This window comes from Danio rerio, chromosome 1, assembly GCF_052040795.2.
Source record: "Danio rerio strain M-AB ecotype USA chromosome 1, GRCz13ab, whole genome shotgun sequence".
Lineage (NCBI taxonomy): Eukaryota > Metazoa > Chordata > Actinopteri > Cypriniformes > Danionidae > Danio > Danio rerio.
Window position 1 is genome coordinate 57,927,501 of NC_141021.1, and position 12,500 is coordinate 57,940,000.

Consider the following 12,500-nt stretch of genomic DNA (forward strand, 5'->3'; position numbering starts at 1 on the left):
TTTTTTCTGTTTTAGAAATATTTTTAATTTGTTTTTTAGAATTTTAGTGAAAAATAAACCTCTTACAGCAAATATGGCCATGTCCTATGCTTAATTTACAGTGTAAATGATGTATTAATTACAGTTTAAATGTATGTAGTGTTCACCTTAAAATCTTAAAGTGGTAGTTCACCCAAAACTGAAAACCCTGTCATCATTTACTCATCCTCTTTCACTTTTTTTTTTTTTTACAAACCTAATGGAGTTTCTGTTGAACACAAAAAAGATATACTGAAGAATGTTGAAAGACAAAAAAATATAATTAGTTGGCATTTAGGCTGTTTATTTTATGTTAAACACAAAAAAGAATGTAAGAAACCGGTAACCATTGACTTACATTGTTTTTTCTGTAATTGAAGTCATAGGCTACCGGGTTCCAACATTCTTCAAAGTATCTTTTTTGTGTTCAACAGAACAGACAATCAGGTTGTTTATTTTCTGTTAAAAACAAAAGAAGATATTTTGAAGAATGTTAGAAACCGGTAACCACTGTCTTCCACTGCAGAAAAAAACAATGGAAGTCAATGGTTACCAGTTTCTAACATTTATCAAATTATCGTCTTTTGTGTTCAAGTAAACAGACATTCAGGCTGTTTACTTTCTGTTGAACACAACAGAAGATCTTTTGAAGAATGGGTAACACTTTATTTTGATGGTCCATTTGAGTATTAGTAGTCTGCTCCATCTACAGACATTTAACTGACTAGAATAAACTTTTTAAGTACATGTCAATTTACACTAACACTAACCCAAACCCCAACCTAACAGTCTAATCTAATGGGAATTAGTTGCAATGTAACTTAAATTCAACAAACGGACCATCAAAATAAAGTGTGACAGAAGAATGTTAGCAACTGGTAACCATTGACTTCCATTGCAGGTAAAACAATGGAAGTCGATGGTTACCGATTTCTAACATTCCTCAAAGTATCTTATTTTGTGTTCAACAGAACACATTCAGGTTGTTTCCTTTCTATTTAACACAAAAGAAGATAATTTGAAGAATGTTAGAAACCGGTAACCATTGACTTCCATTGCAGGTAAAACAATTGAAGTCAATGGTTACCGATTTTTCACATTCAAGTATCTTTTTTTGTGTGTTGAACAGAAAATAGAACACAAGAATGTCAACAAACATTAAGGAAATGTTCATTTATGGGTGAACTATCCTTTAAGTGAGATTTAATGTCTTCTTTCTTTCCTTTAATTCCTGCACAGGTGAGATTCCCCCTACAGTGACAGACCCCCAACTTCAGTTTTACACCAGTCAACATTCAGACGTCGCTCAGGAGTGTTTTGATGCTTTGAACTGCAACACAATGAAGTGCAGTAATGAAAAAGTGCATAATTGCATGTGTGTGTGTGTGTGTGTGTAGTGTTTTGTCGTTCCTCTCTGGAGCTCCGTTATACATCTGTCAGGATTCATCTCCATTCTTCATGATGTGAGCGGAGTCTTCAGTCTCTGACGGCGCGCTTCTTCCTGACGGACTCCAGCTGTGAGGATGAGAAACACCACAGTGAGTTGACTGAGAACGTGGGTGACACACACACACACACACACACACTCAACACTTTAATATGCACCTCGTTCTCCACCATCTTCAGTCGGCCGAGGGCGTCTTTTGCTGCTTCCTGAGAACAACAACAGCAGTTTTTGAGCTTTGGTTAAATAATGAAGAATTCAGAGCTGCAGAAATGTGTCGTCCAGCTGCTGCTGAGTTTAAACACACTGTAAAACATCTGTATGAGCTGCAGGGGAGACTGAAGTAAGGGATAATCAATGGCTGGCCGTGCATTAAATAAGGCATTAAGTACATTTAGGAGGTTGCTATCGATAAACAACAGGCTTGTATAAAACTATATGCAGGTTAGTGTATGCTGTCGTTCAGCTGTTCTTGTTTCTGTCAGCTTTGAGTTACATTAAAGAATTAATAAACTATTAAGACTCTGAACAATGTTTTGTGCCTAATTATGTGGCAATTTAGTCATGTAATAAGCAGGATAAAGTACTTTCAAGCGGTTGTTTTTGCAGAATAAAACCCTTCAGTCTTAAACAACAGTTGCTGATAAGCCTGATATGCAAAACTAAGTGGCTGGATTTACTTTATACCACTTATTACAAGGCTATTACAAGGCAAACAATGTTCTGAGGCACGATTATTAATGTTTATAAACCTCTTATGGCCCGTTTCCACTGAGTGGTACAGTATGGTACAGGTCGGTACAGGTCACCTTTTATCAGGCTTGCTTTTTCACTGCCAAAAGGATACCAGTGGTCGTTCACATATCATATGAAAAGCACTTCTCACAAAACAGATTCTTCTTTACACACATAAATACTTGTGTATAAATGTTCATTACTAACCTTTCTATGAACATGATTTGATGATAACTGCAGATCAATGATGATGTGAAATAGCCTACAGTAACGTCTGTGATTATATAAAATAAATATAATTGAACATATATGAACACATACAGCCCCTTACAGTCTCCGATATGTTACCAATTACAGAAGAACTACACACAGCTTATATTTAGTCCTTATTTAGCTTTAAAAAAACATGAAATATAGCCGACAGTCAGTGCAAACCTCTCATCTGTATCCTCACCAGCACATGTAACCTCTTGTTAGAAAGTAATTCCGTCATTCCGAGTTCACAATTGTCCAAAAGTTGGTGATAATAGTTAAACATAGCAGTTTGTTCACGATTTAGGTTGCTGAAAGAATCATTTGCTCTGTTTTTTCGTGATTCACTCTTATGTTTGTCTGTTTCTGAAAGGATCAGATGTCAGAAGTACTTCAATAATCACCCGCACATTATATCATCAGCTCAAAAAGTTCCTTATTTCAAATATAGACGCACATGCGAGCTCTCTGGAGAAAGTGAAACCGCTCGCACTTTGAGACGGCATCGTAAAACTAATGATTTTATGGTTGTTCATCAAGATAACGACAAGGTTTGTTTAAGTTCGGGTCGACCATGGCTTGTTATTATATGTATATATTATTATGGTGTAATGTCTTGGCTGTGCTTTTCAAAAATAGCGCTTCCTTTGTTTACATTCTTTGCTTGTGTATGCACTAGTGACGTTTCTCTGTAAACCTATAGCGTTGAGCTGCGCGTCAAGCTCCGCTCTAGGTTTGTCATGCTAGGCACCCTTTGCAAAGGGTACTTAAAAAGTGGTACGGTACGGTTTGCTTTTTAGTACCTTTTGACAGTTGAAGTGGCCATAAAAGCATACCGAACCGTACCGTATCACTCAGTGGAAATGGGCCATTGAAGTCAAATGCTATTTTGGGGTTTCCTTCTGGATTTTGCCTACCGAAATTCAAAAGCTTCCCAAATCCACATGCAGAGGTGTAAATGCAAAAGTTTGGTATAATTTTAAAGAAAACCCTTTTAATTTTCATAAAACACTATTGAAAGTTATTAAAATAATTGTACATGTTGTCTTTTTTTTATAATAAACTTCTCCAAAAAAAAGAGGCGCCCTTTTTTTTTTTGTAAACTCTAATTTTAAAGTGTACCTTAAAGGTTCTGTATGGTCTAGGTAGCTGTAATTAATTTTAGTGGTTCCAACACATGTCAGCAATCATAGAAAATCAGACAGAAATGAACACATCTGAATGGAACATTTACTAACCTTCATATTATTCAGTCAAAAGATGGCGCCAAACAGACCAAAACTATATATATGGATGTGAACTGACAGTCAAGATGATTGAAAGTACCTGGACAAGCCTGTGTTATTAGTTTCAGTGGTTGTTATCCAGGAATAACATAACTTGGAAAGTTGTGACTGACCAATCAGATTCAAGTATTCTGGTCAGCCATGTAATTAAGGACTCACATTTTTGAGCCCAGAACTCAGTCTAATTATTCACTAATATAAATGTGTGCACATATACAGTACTCAAGACCAGAAGTGGCCAAACCTTTCATCAAAATTGTGCTAAAGCTATCCAAAAACACCCATTCTAGTCTTATTAATTGTAAAAAAAAAAGTTGATCCTCTTTTAATGTTGGCTGATTCAGTTTTTATATTAATATGACTAATTTATAGGCAATTGTTTAGATCTATGTACAATACAGTTTAACAAAAAATAGACTCAATGTGAGGCAGACGTCACAGCAGCTGACGTCTGAACGCAGGAGTGTGTGCTTTTCTCACCCTGTTGCCTTGATTGGAAAATGTTTTCACTGAATCCGAGAGACCGTGAACGAACTTCCGCAGCACATTTTCATATTCTGAGACACAAAGAGAGAGAAAGAGAGATTATTATTATCCGTTTTGTTCCAGAGTGTCTCTCATATGTAGCACAGTTCATTTAGATACTTTTTATAAACAACTTAAATCACAGATCTGTAGAAATCCCTGATCTATATTATATTACCCCGCATTTTTTAAATGTTCTTTTAAGAACACACGGAGAACATTTAAAAATCAACTAGACAAGATTCTAAAATGGAATGTTCTTAATGTTCTGAGGACATTCCAAAATACATTTTCAAATCATAACTGGAATTGCCTTATAGTTTTGTTATTAGTGTAATCACAGAAGTTGATATTGAGGCCTGTTTTTTTATTCAATCACAAGTAGACAATATTTAACAGAGTAATAAACAGGGTTTGAAATGTTTAATAGTTTGTCCTCTAAATGACTTCCAGAGGCAGTCAAAAATGTTTTGCAGTGACAGCAATGTAGCACTATTGCAAGCAGCATGTATAACACTACATAGAAATGTCCTGTTGGTGGGCTTTTGGAGAGAACTTATTGTGTCTTCCAGTGAGCATGTGCAGTTCCTGCATAGATAAGTATACATGTACAAGAGCACAATACTGAGCTATTTGGAACTTTGACGAAGCGTAGGAGAAAACTATAAATGGTGCACTCTGCTTTCACAAACACTCTAATGCAGTACAAGCCACTGAATTGAATAGGATTTCATAGCGCATTGCTTTCTGTGTCCTATCTGCAAGCCGCACTGCCTACAACTCATATCTTCATCTGTTTTTCTAAGTATTTTGGACTTTGACAAAGTGTAGATGCAAACTAATAAATGGTGCGCTCTGCTTTTCTCGACATGGCAACAAACCGATCTGCTGTGGCAGAAGCCATTGAAATGAATGGGATTTTATAGCGCATCGCATTCTGTGTCTGGTCTGAAAGCGCACTGCCTCCGACTCATATTTTCACAGTTTTTTCTAACTATTTTGAACTTTAATGAAGCGTAGATGCAAACTAATAAATAATGTGCTTTGCTTTTGTTGACATGGCAACAAACTGCTCTGCTGCAGAACAAGCCATTGAAATGAATGGGATTTTATAGCGCATCGCTTTCTGTGTCCAGTCTGAAAGCTGCACTGCCAATGACTTATATTTTCACCTGTTTTTCTAACTATTTTGAACTTTCATGAAGCTTCGTTGCATCGACATGGAACAAACCACTCTTCTGCAGCAGAAGCAATTGAAATGAATGGGATTTTATAGTGCATCACTTTCTGTGTAAGGTCTGATAGCCGCACTGCCTATGACACATATTTTCACCTGTTTTTGTCATTTCGAAACTTGCTAAAGCATGTGTGCAAACTAATAAATGGTGCGCTTTGTTTTTGTCAACATAGCGACAAACCACTCTAAGCCATTGAAATGAATGGGATTTTACAGCGCATTGCTTTCTGCATCCGGTCTAAAAGTCGCACTGTCGCTCATATTTTCACCTGGTTGTTAAAATTATTTTGGACTTTGACAAAGCATGAGTGCAAATCAATAAATGATGCACTTTGCAAACCGATCTGCTGCAACACAAGCCATTGAAATGAATGGGACTTTATAGCGCATTGCTTTCTGTGTAAGGTCTGAAAGCCGCACTGCCTACAACTCATATTTTCACAGTTTTTTCTAACTATTTTGAACTTTGATGAAGCGTAGATGCAAACTAATAAATAATGCACTTTGCTTTTGTTGACATGGCAACAAACTGCTCTGCTGCAGCACAAGCCATTAAAATGAATGGGATTTTATAGTGCATCGCTTTCTGTGTCCTGTCTGAAAGCCGCACTGCCTACGACTCAAATTTTTTACCTGGTTTTCTTTTTGAACTAAAAAATGAAAGTGCCATTTGTGACTAACCATTCAATGCACCCCTAATAACAAGTTTATTCAGCACCAGGTGTAAAGCATCCTTAGTGGTGTCGTACCTGTCAGTGCAGCCGGGTGTTTCTCCAGGTATGATTTCTGCCACTGCAGTCGCTGACAGACGTCCATGTGCTGCTTGATCACCTCTGAAGGGTCTCGTCGGTTCTTCTTATATTCATTGATCTGCAGAAATAACACATAAAACACTCTGTATCTGCTCAGATAGAGTCAGTAACCCATGAATAATCCTGACACACACCTTCCACTCCAGCCTCTCTTTATCATGGTGCAGCAGACTGAAGCTGTGCAGTTTATACTGTGGAGGAGATGAGCTGAAACACAAAGACACACACACAGACATTAAGCACACTCACAGAGAAACAAGCACACAGTGAGTGTCATACAAGCTAGCTTTAGTTTTACCTTGTTTTATGGTTTCTGTCGTGATCGTTTCTGGGTTTGGATCTCGGAGATGGAGCCTGTTGGAAAGTAAATGTCTTATGAGGTTTAAATTCAATCCAATTCAATTTGTTTTCTATAGTACATTTACTATGTGGATGGTGTCAAAGCAACCTAGATGAAGAAAAGAGAATTAAAAACCATAAACATGTTTCAGATAGTTCATAATACAGTGTGGAATAAATGCAGCACGACATTTTCCTGAATGACATCCAGTAATTGTTTCGTAATAATTCTGAGTTATGTTTGAGAATTGATTTTTTTTCAAGTAATATATGCATTTTACTAAGTGAAAAATTCCTTTAAAGGCATAGTATGTAATTTTGGCCACTAGAGGGCGTGTATTAACAACAAACAAAATTGTATTTTGATGATGAATGAGTGTGGAATCATGGGAGTTGTGCTCTAGGCAAGTCATTGTCAACAATTCTAACAGTTCACAGTTTACTTTTGTTCCTGAAGCTATAACGCTTTATAACCTAAAATCTTAGCAAGTTTTTATTTTTTAATGCATGCATTTTAAAAAATGTATTCATTTTAAAGCATGCTGTGTTGTGTTTTTATTATTATTATTCTGTATTGTATTGTTTTTGTTTGTATGATGCGTCTTATAATGCTACTGCCTTATTTCAGTTGCCCATTTCAGAATTATTAAGGCTGTTAAGGGTATTGCACACTGAATCCAAAATTTTCGTTGGTAATTTTCGCACATTAAAAAATAAATCCGACCTCACGTTGTGTGAATCGTACTAACACACTGCCTCCGAAACTATCGCCCGTCATAAAAAATTCAAACTGGGTTCCGTTGCTTCGACACGTCAACTCGGCCACCATCTACTATAGTGTCTGTAGGTACAGTCACTGTTCAGAATTTGTTTATGTATGTGAATGTGTGAAGCATCACAAGCAATATGTCAAAATTCCACTGATTTCCTAAAAATAAACTTTGCATTTTAAGATATCTTTGATATTGATATGACTTTGATACAATATGTAGCCTATTTGATATGATATTGATACAATATGTAGCCTATTCCTCTTACATTTTTTACATTGGAGAAGAGAAGAGAACAAAGCATCACTGCTTGAACTGACTCCGAAATGTTTGATGGATTAACTAATGCGCAGTTGACTTAATGTGCAAGGTTTGTTTACTTTTGCATATAAATACGAAAAAAACACATACGCAAATTTCAGACTTCAGTGTGTTTAGTGGGAAGCATGAACGTCTCACAGCAAGAAGGTCGCTGGTTTGAGCCTCGGCTGGGTCAGTTGGCACTTCTGTGTGGAGTTTGCATGTTCTCCCTGCATTCGTGTGGGTTTCCTCCGGGTTCTCCAGTTTCCCCCACAGTCCAAAGACATGCAGTACAGGTGAATTGGGTAAGCTAACATTGTCCATAGTGTATGTGTGTGTATGGGTGTTTCCCCAGTGATGGGTTGCAGCTGGAAGGACATCCGCTGTGTAAAACGCATGCTGGATAAGTTGGCGGTTCATTTCGCTGTGGCGACCCCAGATTAATAAAGAGACTAAGCCAAAAAGAAAATTAATTCCAGCCATACTTAAACACTCCAGACTTTCTCCAGCAGACGAAAAACTATTATCTTAATATCAAAAATCTACTAAAAATTTCTTGGAAAATGTTCATGTTTCACATTATGGGCTAATAGTTTAGCATTAGGTGTACATGTGATTAGCATCTCATACCCGTTCCTTTTCTCTGCCTTTCTCTGGCTCTCTGTCCTTCTGCTGCTCTCTGTGTTTCTCTGGTGAGGGTGTGAGAGGGTCGAGCACCAGCCACTTCTCTGTCACAGACTGCAGCTGAGATCCCGCCAGTGGCTCTCGGATCTTCACCCGCACCTCCAGCTTTCCTCCCGTCGCCTTTCGCCCGTCCAGAACCTGCAGACGCAGCACAGACTCATGGGACACTGCCACTCATGTGAGTTAGATACATAAGTGTGTGTACGTGTATGAAAATCACTCACATCTACAATCTCCCTGATCTCACACTGGTTCTCCAGGGCTTCCAGCTTCAGCTGAGCACTTCCTACCACTTTATCATTCTTGAAGAGGCCACTGAGAAACATCACAAATGATTATTGAATCTATGCCACATAAGACAAATAAAGCATTCTTATAAACCTACAATTATTTATTATTTGCATTAATTTTTCCCCCGTCATCATTTCTTTTTTGAAAAAAAAGCAAACAAATTAAGACAAGTAATTAAAATTTATTTTACAAATTAAATTATTTAATGATTACAAAAGGATTTAAATTGTAGCAAAATAACTAAATTGATTACAAATTAAAATAAAAAATAAAAAATATATATAATAAAAAAATATATAAAATGATTTTATATGGCACCATTTTCAGGAAAATAGAAATACATTTAATTTATTTATGCAAATCATTTCTAAACAAAACTAATTGCTTATAATAAAAATGTATAAATGATAATAAAAATATTAAAATATTTCAAATGAAATTATAGTTTAAAGATTTTTGCACAATTTTCAGGGAAAATTAAGAAAACATGTATGTAAACATTTAGTGACAATGATAGTTTAATTATATTATTCCAAACAAAATCACATGAATTAGCGAAATTATAATAATAATAATAGGAATAATAATAATAATAATAATAATAATAATAATAATAATAATAATAATAATAATAATAATAATTATAATAATAACAATAATAATAGTAATAATAATAATAATAATAATAATAACAATAACAAATAAATAATAATAATAATAATAATAATAAAATAAATATTAAATAGCAAATATTTTACAGTAATGAGAATTTGGGAGAGGAATTTGTAAAATGATAAACTGTCACAGAATCAAAATATTTATATCCCTTGATTTACTTTATGCAAATTATTTCCTAATTGATTTCCTTAGACATGGACATGTGCGTTTGCTCTCAGTGATGAATGCGAGTCTCACCCTTTGTGCACCACCTCCAGCTTGATGCCTTTGGCCTGAACCACTCTCCTGAAGCCTCTGTGATCTCGCTTGATGTTCAGCTTGAACTGCTCCTTAAACTCTGAACACACACAGACACATGCATACACACAACATGAGGATCTAAAGCAGCCTGTCGACTATTTGTGCATTTGTGCGTAAGTGTGATAGTGTGTCGGTGTGCGTTTATGCATGTGTGCGTGTGTGTGTGTGTGTGTACCTGGACTGTTGGTGTTTTTCACAGTGCTTGTTTTGTCTTTCTGAGCTTCTTCCTAAGAAAAAGAAAAACACACTGTTATTCCACAAGCGTGTGTGTGTGTGTTGGTTTTGGTGGTTTACAAGCACACAAATGTGTATAATGACCTAGTTGTACTCTATTAAGGTGGTTTTTGTGGACATGTCTTGTGTCCTCATAATACAAAATGCTTAAAAATATAAAATACATTATGCCTATGGACAATCCTTGTACACCACCAATATCAACACAGGTGTGTGTGTGTGTGTGTGTGTGTGTGAGAGAGAGAGAGATGTTTTGTTATTATACAATTATTATTATATTATACAAGTACAAGGAGATGGTGAATTATGAGGACACTGCTGATGTCCCCATTTTTCATCAAGTTTAAAAATCATACAGAAGAAGTTTTAAAAAAGTAAAAATGCACAGTTTTCTGTAAGCATTTGGGTAGAAAATACAGTTTCCACAGTTTAAAACACAATATAAAAAACCTATAGAATGTCTCCACAAATGGCCGATATGCAACCAGACTTTTAATTTTCAGCCAGGCAGCCCATGGGCTTCCGGTGAACTGTCTTTCCATTACATAATTGTCACATTTAAGATCTGATTTCTTAAAAAAATCAGCTATCTTCTCTGCCTGATAGACATATGATATGAAGTGGGTCTCAGATCGGACAAAAAGCACTGCATTAAATTCCATTTACTCCCGCCATGTCTTTCAAGAGTTCACACTTAGCTGATGATCTATCAAAAGCTTGTTTGGCATGCTGTCCCGGGAGAGAGCCCCGAGCTCAAGGGACCCTCGTGCCCGGGGCTTCTTCCCGTTTGCAGAGCGAGAGGGGAGCTTGAGCTCGGTGGATCTCAGAACTCCCCAGCTGCTGTAGCTAAGGGAACACGTGAGAAAGGGGCTAGACGAGTGCTCGATTGTTATGCATGATGTATATCTTTGGGTGGTGGGAGGAAACCGGATAACCCGGGGAAAACCCACGTGGACACGGGGAGAATATACAAACTCCTCACAGAAACGCCTGGCGGGACCAAGGCCGGCAGTGTTCTTGCTGTGGAGCTAACAGTGCTAACAGTTGGGCCACTGTGCCGCCAGATCAATGGTTAAGGAGGAGAATTTGTGGAGTAAGGGGGGTTTCTTCCAAACGAAGATAAAGTGGACTGAAAACTCTGGTTATTTATAGTAGCTTAAGGCTCATATGATTGGAAGATAATGATTAGCTAATACAAAACCGGCTGTGATAAATCATAAGCACTCAATTAGTTTATAAACAAACCTCACTTAAAATATGACCGGTTATTTTACCCAAGTATTTTCAATGGAGTTTCTGTGCTCGGCTGCTGCTACTGACGGTGCTAGTAGTTACACGGTGTTTTATCTCGATTTACACTTGAACATCTAAATGAATGCTTAAGTCAAAAAGAATGCCAAAAGAATTCTGAACAATGCATCTCATGTAATCTTTCCATCTTATGATCTTTTACCTCCTGATAGAAGATACAGAACATTCCGCTGGAAGCGGAACAGACTTAAGAACCCTTTTATCCCAGTGTCAATTAGACTGTTGAACACTGATTGATAGTGTGCTTATGTTTTTTCCTGTATGTAATTCTTTTGCATGTTTGCTTATTTTATAATTTTTGTGTGTCAGAACTTGCTGAAGGGCTCTATGAGTTCACAGAAAAGTTCTAATTTTAGACAATAAAGTTTACAAACAAACAAACGTCAGGCTCTTACTGGAAGTTTATCATTGGCTATTAAACTCTAGCTGTGCATAGAGCCCATTACCAAAAGCAAATGTGTGTCTCTGTGTGTGTTTGTGTGTGTGCGTGTACAAGTATAAAAGTGTTGTGTACCGCACTGGGAAAGGGAAACTCAAAGCGCACACTTGCATCCAAATCATTGGCTGAACCTCCTGGAGAAAACAGAGAGATAAATAATAATATTATTGAATTACATCATATTTTAATGTTTATTTAATGTAGGTTACGCAGATTTAGGCCCAATCCCAATTCTATTTTTGTACCCCTACCCCTTGGCCCTTGCAACCGAGAATTAAGGGGAAGGGCTTCAAAATTTACCCCTAAGAATTGGGCCAGCACTACAGAACCTGCACACGCCATCACATCTCTGGCTGTATATGAGATCAGACGATCGCGACTGCTGTAGTGATTCCAGTCGTGTTATTTTTGGTAATTTTTTCTTCAGGAAATCACTGAAGGCATATATTATGTTATCATAACGATCTAATGTGGCAATACGATCGTAACAGTACTGTTACACATTTACATTTACACAGTGGCCATATTCATCTTTTGAACTTTATATATCGAACAGTACTGACAGCAGCTCTTTACTATATATTAATAAGAGAATGCTTAATGCGAAGATCAAAACATGCCACAAATTAGATATAAGAGATGTGTCATAATAATACATTTTTTAGTAATCAGTTATTTAAAACACACACACAAACACACTGACCTGGAGGGGGCGGCAGGTTGATACCCTTCACGATGTACAGCATCATTTCATTGGCTGTGAGGTTAGGAAAGATCCTGAACACAGAGATGGAGACGAAAGAGCATGACATTCATTCTGAAGGGTGTGTGTGTGTGTGTGTGTG

At 36.8% G+C, this 12,500-nt stretch overlaps 1 protein-coding gene and 1 long non-coding RNA gene across 5 annotated transcripts in view; one reads left to right on the plus strand and one right to left on the minus strand.

The window, feature by feature from the left end:
* The window catches only part of LOC147847032 (uncharacterized), a 4,540-nt gene extending 70 nt beyond the window's left edge, over positions 1-4,470 (plus strand). The window contains exons 1-3 of the long non-coding RNA XR_015477275.1: positions 1-2,204; positions 2,305-3,223; positions 3,308-4,470. The exon at positions 1-2,204 is cut by the window's left edge and continues 70 nt beyond it. This is a non-coding gene — a long non-coding RNA (uncharacterized LOC147847032). The remainder of the gene's footprint in view (positions 2,205-2,304; positions 3,224-3,307) is intronic.
* cc2d1a (coiled-coil and C2 domain containing 1A) overlaps positions 1-12,500 on the minus strand; it is a 28,784-nt gene that overhangs the window by 3,407 nt on the left and 12,877 nt on the right. Inside the window, exons 18-30 of one of the 4 annotated variants that reach the window (XM_087237858.1) lie at positions 12,359-12,432; positions 11,731-11,789; positions 9,847-9,898; positions 9,609-9,708; positions 8,627-8,717; positions 8,349-8,540; positions 6,608-6,663; positions 6,444-6,516; positions 6,247-6,367; positions 4,216-4,292; positions 1,624-1,671; positions 1,106-1,533; positions 1-577 (exon numbers count right to left, since the gene is read on the minus strand). The exon at positions 1-577 is cut by the window's left edge and continues 213 nt beyond it. In XM_087237858.1, the coding sequence (XP_087093984.1) occupies positions 1,495-1,533; positions 1,624-1,671; positions 4,216-4,292; positions 6,247-6,367; positions 6,444-6,516; positions 6,608-6,663; positions 8,349-8,540; positions 8,627-8,717; positions 9,609-9,708; positions 9,847-9,898; positions 11,731-11,789; positions 12,359-12,432 (982 nt within the window). In that variant the 3' untranslated portion in view covers positions 1-577; positions 1,106-1,494. Of the gene's footprint in view, positions 1,534-1,623; positions 1,672-4,215; positions 4,293-6,246; positions 6,368-6,443; positions 6,517-6,607; positions 6,664-8,348; positions 8,541-8,626; positions 8,718-9,608; positions 9,709-9,846; positions 9,899-11,730; positions 11,790-12,358; positions 12,433-12,500 lie in introns of all 4 variants that reach the window. The other 3 variants (XM_087237857.1, XM_087237856.1, XM_087237859.1) reach the window with 3 other exon arrangements.